Genomic DNA, 9788 nt, shown 5'->3' with positions numbered 1-9788 from the left:
TTTCTGTTAATGCTCTATTGCATCAGTTATGATACTTCTTGTGGAAAATATTGCTTATCTCACTGGGTTTCTGTACAGTACATGTACATGTACAGTACATGTATTTATGCAGGCACTGAGAACATCACTGAGAAACACAGTGACAGCTATAAAACAATTACCAAAGGTACTAATAATCACATTTTATGAACAATATAAGTTTTTATTTTTACCAAAAAAAAAAAAATTCATACTTGTTATTACATACTATTACTTAATTCATACTATTTTCATAATGATTTATCTAATATTCTTAACTGTTGGATTATGTCCACTGATGTGAGTCTGGATTACAGTATTGCCAAGCTTTCAATAAAAGCATCTGCCAAATGAGTAACAATGTCAATGTAAAAATATTAGGCCATGCCCAGATAGCTCTTAGATCAGCCTATTCAGCAGATTCAGCTGCTTTAAAGCAGTCTTATCTAATTTCATTATGAAACATGAAACAGCAAAATAAGAGTGTCATTTTTAATATCATAGATCATAGGGTCCCAACCCCAATCCTGCTCATCAAGTACTTCATATACTGTACATTTTATTGTTTTATTGCTTAAATAAATTTTCTTTAACTCAGAAAAGAATGTTGATGAACTGCTTTGTTTATTTAGATGTGTTGTGTCAAGGACAGCAAAAATAGGTTGGAGCCTGTAAGCTAGTATACAAAGTGGTGATGATGCACTTGATTGGCTTTAGGCTGCTAATTTAATAGTTGAGCTCAATTTACTACAGCACTATGTTGGCACTGTTAGGCCTTTACGTAAGATCTTTTCACCTTCCTCCACTTAGTCTGATTATAAGTGATTTGAATAAATCCATTCATCAATTAATTTAATAACTATTTAATATTGCTATATTACTGCAGATAGTATAGTAGCAATCATATGTGGAGCAACCAGTTTGTCTGCAACATTGGGTGTCATCTTAAAAAGCCAACTCTGGAACAGGCTGCATGTCCTAATAATCATTCATTACCTTCACCTGCATCTTCCCTTCACACCAACATACAAACATACAAAAACATGTATTATACCATACCATACCATACTACATACACATCATATTACCTATATATATATATAGATAGATAGATAGATAGATAGATAGATAGATAGATAGATAGATAGATAGATAGATAGATAGATAGATAGATAGATGGATGGATGGATGGATGGATGGGTGGTTGGATTGATGGATGGATGGATGATGTTCCAGCATGGCAATGAAGATATGCATGGGTTGGAGTGGAAGATCTCCTGCTCTGACCTCAACCCTACTGAACACTTTTGGGATGAATTGGAACTAGCTCACTGCACCCCAGGCCTTCTCACCTCACCTACATCATTGCCTGACTTTACTAACACCCCCTTTGTCTGAATGAGCACAAATGTACACAAGCACTCTCCAAAATTTAGTAGAACATCTTCCCAAAAAAGTGGAGCAAATTATAGGAGCAAAATAGGACTAAATGTGGAACGAAATGGCAATATTCTGCTCTTCTCAAAACAATTTATTTATTTATTTATGTTATCATTTGTACCCTTATACTTGTATACATTGTTTTAGATTTACTTTACTGAGTTTATTATTATTATTATTATTATTATTATTATTAATAATAATATTATTATTATTATTTATTTGTATGTATGTATGTATGTATGTATGTATGTATTTTATTATTGTATTATTTTTTTTACATCAAATAATATTTTATATTATTATTTACTTTTCTATATGCAAAATAGAATTAATTCTAATAGAAAAAAATATAGCATAAATTATCATTATTACTTAAACCATAATAATAATTATGCCAGAATATAAACATATTGAATAATAATAATAATAATAATAATAATAATAATAATAATAATAATAATAATAATAATAATAATAATACGTTGAAACGTTTATTCTACTTGTGGGCGAATGGTCACGTGACGAAGGGGCGGGGCTACACGTCTCGTCCGGATTCCTGAGCGCGAGCCGAATTTCCTGTCCACTTGGAGTGCAGAGCCGCGCGCGCAGCGGAGCTTTCATTCTTTTCTTCTTACCCGGAGCTTCTAAACCCACAAACATCATAAACAAGGTGAGTACATTTACCCTGCACGCTTCACACCTTTTCCTCAGCCTGAGATACATGTATTGTGATTAATTATGAGATTTGGTTTTAATTATAGGCTCATTTTGCTCCGTTTTTCCTCTTTATTCTCTTTTACTTCTCCTCCATTCTACTCACTGCGTCCTGTACAGATGTTCCGAAGTCTCGCAGCTGTCGTGCTGCTGGTTGCAGTTTCCTGCCAAGCTCAGGTAAGTCTTTCAAACTGCAAAATGCATAATAATTATGATATGCTAATGAGTTATTTCTTATTCAAAGTAATTAAAGCTTGGTAGAAATGAGAAACACAGAAATGAGAAAAACATCTGCTATTTGAACTCAGTAAGAACTCACCAAGAGGTTTTTTTTTCCTCCTCTCCACCTTTGTGTGTGAACCCTAAATTCTTTAGATTTAACCCTATTAATGCCAATGCAGTGAAGAATGAACTCTATATCTAATATATACACTACATGCATACAAGTCATATAGTGGATCTGATCTATAGGATAACACATTGATTACAACCATTCTCTTTTTTTTTCTTTTTTTACTAATTAAAAATGAACTCCTGAATCTTTTGGACCTTGTTTACACCTTGTGGTGTCTTGAATACCAGAATTATATATGGATTCCAAGTAGAAATGCATGAAGTGTTTGTGTTCTTATTGAATGCCTCATTCGCAAGTAATTTTCTATACCACAATTATCAGCGGCTCCAGCTGTAATTCAAATCACAGGTTTACATCAATGCGCTTTTATTGTTTCTATAGTAACAGCTCATTCACGGGGATTTGTATGGTGGACACTTCATATAATCCGGGCATAATAATGAAAAAATAGGGTACATGTGTTTGGTAAATGCTCAGAGAATATGATTATGCGGTGTTCATAAATATGGCGATCTCTCTTGTAAAAGACAGATTTCACCAAATTCTTTAATGCTGTTTTAATGACCGAGTCAAAATGTTCAAAACTATTAAAAAAACGCACACTCTTTATTGAAGCCAAGTGTTGCGACGCTTATCAGGTGTCTGGATTTTCTAGAAAATATTTCATTATTGTAATTAATGTCACACATCCCCTTCTATTAGGTTTCTCCACAGAAAGGTGTTGTCCACATGCCTAATTATTATTCATTACAAGCGTTTTGTACAAAGATGTATATTTTACAATGTATTTCATTAAAAAGTAACTCAATTAAATTAAATTGTATTTATATAGAGATTTAAAAAAAAGATATTGCTGCAGTGCAGCTTGGAAGGAAGCCTGGATATAAAAATCTTTAATTAAAATTTATCTCAAGAAAAAGTGGCAAGGAACACAGGTAAGGATGGCATTTGTTAAGTCTTGCCCCATGGAGGAGTCTTCAAGATAGATGACTTTGTACTTTCTAGGGTTTTTATTTCATACTTGCCTTATTACAGTTAAAAGTAGTTATAATATAAGTGACAACAGAAGCTTGTTTTCCATACATTCCACTAACGTACCTGGGGCTATAAATGGTGAAGAATGACATTTTTGTGAATATATTAAAACATTGTAATTATTGGGGTAAGAGTTTTTTAACAATAAACACTTTGGGTTTGATATTAAGTTTGGGGGAATAGTAATATGTGCATTTAACATTAATTCTTATTACAGTGTTTGGACAAATTTAAACCCAAATATTTAAACACTTCTGGAGGTGTGAGATCCTGTTTCAACTTGCTGGCATAATGGGATTTGTATCTGGATTGTATCCTGATATTATCTTAACCACATAGGTTACATTCGAGTCAAATTGGATTTAAATCCTGTCTTTCTTATATATATATATATATATACACACACACACACACACACACACACACACACACACACACACACACACACAATTCCCTGCTAACCTGGTTTCTATGTAGGAGATTTTTGCAGCATTAAATCTTTTCTGTACGCATCTTAACCCCCTACATGTTTTGTTCGATTTTTTTTATGTTTCAAGGGGTTTGAGTTGTCACTTGGTATATCGTAAGTGCATTTACTTGTGAATTTGTACTTAAATGATCCCTAATCGGGATACAAATTTGACAGCCAGGTGTAAAGTGTTTCCCAGAAATCCAACTCTAAAAGCCACAATTGACAATTCAAACCTCTCCTAACATATTACATCAAAGCACACAGATCCTGCATATGCTGAAGTTTAAAGGCATGTTTAAAAAAAATCACGGGTCCACAAGTATTGGTGTCTTTAACATAAGTTAACAATTCGATAATCAGAAAGGTATGCGTGTCAATGTGTTAATGTGGGTGAAATCTTATTAGGACACAAATCAGACATAAGACCCCAAGTGTAAAGGCTCAGGGGTGTGTTTTTGATGCTGATTCTGATAGGATGATCGTCGCATCAGTGCACTTGCATCTTTCACCATCGCTGTTAAGTAAACTTGGTGAAAGGCCGACAGTCGTTAGAGATGACAAACCGGTGGGAAGTTGTAGAAGGATGGATTGATTTTGTCTGATTTTATCACTCAGATGCAGCATCTCAAACTGCAGCCCAGAAAATAAACATTAAAGACTCTCCGAATCTAGGTCTGGTTTAGTTATTGAAGGAATGTGTCTTAATCCTGCAGCTTTGGGTTTTCTCTCTGCAGTATCTTCTCCCAGCATGTTTTATTGTCTTTGTCAGTGCTGCTGGATTTTATTTCTGAGCCGGTGAAAGTTGTCTTTCATGCTGAAAAACGCCCTGATTATATATAAAAAGCCATTTTGTAATTTGCAACCATAAAAATCAGATCTAAGTGGTGTACCGTGTAAGATTGAGAGCATTTCACGAGCTCGCGGCTCATTCACATTATCATGCATGAAATGTGAAAGTGGTAGCTCTCAAAGTTTTAAGGCATATTGTAAGATCTTGTACTGAGCAATGTAAGACATTTTCTCATATTTGTCAAATCTTAAGTACTTTTTGTATTAGAGGAATGTAGAGATACAACTAATTACAAATATCTTGTTCAGAATGAAACAGGTCATCTAAAGAATAACAGATTACAATAGGAGATAGACGGTTTTTATTTTTATGTTTGAATATGGAACATGAATCCTGCAGGACAAAAAAGAAATTTGAAGCTTTTGGCTTGGAACAATAATAACGTAATATAGCCAAAATTGCGGAAATGTTAGAGCTAGAATTCACAAATTTATGGCATCTCTACATTTGAAAAATTTCCAATGTTTTGCAGGACATTGGTTTTCGTTTAAGTGAAAAAAACCCCGAAAAAAAAAAAAAAAAATAGATTTAGGCCACACCCACTTCTAAACACAAATAGTGTTTCAGTTTTGTATTAGATAGTACAAGATAGTTTAGAGTCAGTACAGGAAACATGTTAAAAAACTTGCCTGTAGTAATTACTCATATGTTACAGATGCAGGTTAAACCTCAGCTTTAATGGGTGACAATTCACGAGTTAAGGCCCACGCACACACTTTAGGTTTCCCAGACTTCTTCACCATCTGGTGATCACTGCTACACTGTTAGATTTATATCTCCCTAAGATGCTAAGGAATGATAGGTTTCTTACATGCTCTGAATGGGTGTTGGCCTAAATCTCCAACTGCTGCTTTCCCCATTGTGAACTTAAATGCCCTACAGCTTTCACAAACACACACACACACACATTATTATTGGGAAATATCACTCAGTATTGGAAAAACACAAATCCAGGACAAACATCTCTGCCTTGTGTCTTTGATGCCTTTGTGTTTGTACGCTTTGTATAATCTTGTCTGAAACTTGCATGTAGCTGGTATTAATTAAAAAAATACTGAACACCATTAGAGGAATAGTATTCTGATGATTGGTGAGTCATACAAATTAAGCAGAGATGTTGCAGTTGTTAAATGTTCTCATATCAACCATAGGTTATACTATAAGAAATATGAGTATCCAGCTGTGTTACAATATTTCGGCAAATAAAAGAACTCTTCGTAAAATTAAATAATTTTTTTAACCCTAAGAGTGATCGATTAGTGGAAAGATATACAGAGTCGACTATTTCTTTTTGATATTCGAGAGGAATGTTTAGATCCTGAATCTAGAGACTTGTGTGTGACATTCCCAGGAGTTCAGCAGTTTCTGAAATGCTCAAACTAGCCCATCTGGTACACACCACCATGGCACAGTTTAAATTCACAGACATTACATTTTCCTCAATCGCATGTTTGATATGAACATTAACTGAAGCTCTTGATCTGTATCTCTATGATTTTCTGCATTGTGCTTCTGCCACCTGATTGGCTGATTATATAACTGCATGAATGAATCCTTAAGATCCATGAAGTTACTGAGCAACTTAAGAACTATGTGCATGGAATTGGATTTGGACTGTAATTAATATCAGCAGACTGCTACAATGGCATAGGACTCTGAGTTTGCATGAACAGTTCTGCATTGAAGCACCAATCACTAAACAGTCACTGTTAACACTATAATGAATGGACGTTTGGTGCCACCCAGATGAGGATGGCTTCCCTTTTGAGTCTGGTTCCTCTCAAGGTTTCTTCTTCATACCATCTCAGGGAGTTTTTCTCTGCCACATTCGCCACTGGCTCACTTATTATGAATAAACTAATAAGGACCAAACTAAAATTCACAAAGATTTTACACTTCGTTTTCAGAACCTCTTTATCTCTGTAAAGCTGATTTGGGACAATGTCCATTTTTAAAAGTGCTATACAAATATGCTGGTGTATAGGTTTTTCTATTAAAATGGACATAAGAGTATTTTAGGACATAAACGTCCAGTACAGTGTGTGCTAGTTTTTGTGACCTTTCAGGGATTATTCCTGCTGTATGCAGTATATAGTGCATGTATTTAGCTATCTAATCCATGTATAATAAGACGTTTCAACACCTAATCCTACCCTAATAACCCAACCACTTACCTTAGTAAACACAAAGAGATGTGTTTTATGCATTCTGTTCTGACTGCTAAAAACATATCTTGTATAAAAAGCACTCTGCTGCCAGGGCTGTCTTTCTCGTCCTGACAAGGTTGGTTGTTTTTGGGTGTTTTTTCTGGTTTTCCTACATAGTCAGGACATTTTGTTTGTCAGTAGGGTTCACAAACACACACAGAGCGAGAGAAAGATATGGAGAGAGAGAACACTGTGTGAGAAAATGTGCATGTCTGTCAGGGTTTTTTTTTTTTTTACTAGGATGTCATTTCTTAATGAATGACATGGAGGGAAGCAAATACAATTGTATTATTAAATTTCAACCTGAGATAGAGAGAATGTGTTTGTGTGTGTGTCAGAGAGAGAAGGGGCATGCGAGAGAGAGAGAGAGAGAGAGAAAGAATACTCATCTATTCCACATTTACTTATGCTGATCCTACAAAAATAGTCTTTCTGACAAAGTGATGGACATAAGGAGAAAAGAGGGACGCAAAAGAGGAAATAGGTAAAAATGAGGGACACAAGTGTAAGGAAGAGGTTGGGTAACAGAACAAAGCAATAGATAAGAGAAACAAGTAGGAAGTATAGAGTGAGAAATGAGAACAATAGTGTGAAATAGGTAAAAGATAAATGTGGAGATTGAAGAGAGGGAGAGTGAAAAGTTGCCCATTTCTCCCTGAGGTCAGTGTGCTCTGATTCTGCTCAGGTTCAGCTTTCCTGATGAATAATGACCTACAGTGTTCAGGCAGTACAAGCGTCTAGGACACTCACAATTAACCTCAGTCTGGGGGCATGAGGAGCATCATGCCGGCTCTTACAAATATGAATTGGACCCAATTTTTCTGTCAGCCTTCCGAGACAGTTTAATCCAGTTTACTCCTGCTAGTGTAATGCATCTTGAGGAGCAAGATTAGATCTACACCCACATAGAAATGCCAGGAAATCCAACAAACTGGATTAAGCAAACCACTTCAGGATATCTGGGACACATTTGAGACAGATGTTGGATAAATACAAATATAAATTTGTCCCTCTGAGCTACAATAAACAACCAAACTCTTTCTCAGTGCATTATAGCATAACAGATAAGGTCTATTGCCAGCAATATTGGTATCATTAGATAAATTAGAAAATGCATTGGAATAAATAAAATACACAAAAGGCACTTGTTTAGATAATTGTCATTATCTGAAGATATTCAGATTTCATCTGGCTGAATGTGTAAGAGCATCTGTTTAATGTTTTATTATTAAACCATTTATATATATATATATATATATATATATATATATATATATATATATGTGTGTGTGTGTGTGTGTGTGTGTGTGTATATATACCTATCGTTTAAATGGTCATAAGGATAATTTTATAATAAACAGCATCATAAATGGTACTTTGTGTTAAAAAGTTTAATTTATTAATAATTTAATAACATGCACAGCAACATCTTTCATGGTCAATATTAATGATTATAGAAATTAATGATTTGACCTATTTATTTGTGTTTCTGTATCTATCTATCTATCTATCTATCTAGCTAGCTAGCTGTGTTAGTATGTAATATAAAAGTGTGCTTGAAAGGTTTAACTGAGGAATGAGTTTTAAATTAAAAAGTGATAAAAAGTGATAATATGTTTAAGGCGGAGTCAAGGAAGATGCTCTGGTGAGGGAAAGTAGTCGTTCCCTCAGGCTGCTTGCTCTCACAGCAGTTGGACAGGGTTTGGGTCAGGCTGGAGGTGATGATGTCCTCTGTTACAGAACATTGCCTAATTATATAAACTGCTCACGTTGAAGGGAGCTGAGTGCTTATAGCAGTGTTCATGAGTGAGAAATTAAGAAGTTTGCTATGTCCCAGGTGTTTGACTTTCTTAATTGTTGTATACTTGAACACAGTAGATGTGCATACTGTGCGCTTGCAGGAAAAGTATGGAACACTATGTGGACTTGGAAAAGGGCCATTTGGGACAGGTCCTCTGTAGGACTCAGTCAGCTAATAGATTTTAATTTTAGGACCTTGCCAAGATAGTGATCACATGGTTATGCTCTGCTTCTGTGCTGCATATATTAAATACCCAATGCCTTTTTAACACACTTTGTTCTGAAAAGGAAATTTAGCTTTTTGGCCTGAGAAAATTAATCAGAATATTTTTATCTGCTCTTGCTAAAACATGTTCTCATGGCAACGTTAAAAAATTGTTCAAGGGTTAGGGTGGGGAAGAAGAAAATGGTATGAGAAAAAGGAATAGATTAGTAGAAATTAGACTCAGAGGAATAAAACTCAGCACATTTTATATTCTGTGCAGTGTCTCTGAACCATTCAGGGCTGTTTGGATTGTTCATGTGTCCTGAGGTTATAAAGCTTGTGGTGTAGCAATTCTGGTGAAGCAATCAATAGTTATTCTATCTACAGTATCTATCTATCTATCTATCTATCTATCTATCTATCTATCTATCTATCTATCTATCTATCTATCTATCTATCTATCTGTCTGTCTGTCTGTCTGTCTGTCTGTCTGTCTGTCTGTCTGTCTGTCTGTCTGTCTGTCTGTCTGTAACAAATTTTTTCCATATAGAGAGGTGCACATGTGAAGCCAGAAAATCTAAAAACCAATCTATCCAAACACTAAGAGCTAACTAAGAGCTCTGACTCTCTCCGTGTATATATACTTTCTTTTCCTCTCTGCTTACTCAAGCTGATTACTTTCGTGTTCT

General features: G+C 35.0%; 1 protein-coding gene across 1 annotated transcript in view; it reads left to right on the top strand.

Annotated features, from left to right (window-relative positions):
- Nucleotides 1-1971: 1971 nt before the first annotated feature.
- fstl1b (follistatin-like 1b) overlaps nucleotides 1972-9788 on the top strand; it is a 55216-nt gene continuing 47399 nt past the window's right edge. The window contains exons 1-2 of the mRNA XM_046845368.1: nucleotides 1972-2131; nucleotides 2296-2352. Of these exons, the coding sequence (XP_046701324.1) occupies nucleotides 2296-2352 (57 nt within the window). The 5' untranslated portion in view covers nucleotides 1972-2131. The remainder of the gene's footprint in view (nucleotides 2132-2295; nucleotides 2353-9788) is intronic.

The sequence above is a fragment of the Silurus meridionalis genome, chromosome 3 (assembly GCF_014805685.1).
Source record: "Silurus meridionalis isolate SWU-2019-XX chromosome 3, ASM1480568v1, whole genome shotgun sequence".
NCBI lineage: Eukaryota > Metazoa > Chordata > Actinopteri > Siluriformes > Siluridae > Silurus > Silurus meridionalis.
This window is presented reverse-complemented; position numbering and strand designations above follow the sequence as displayed.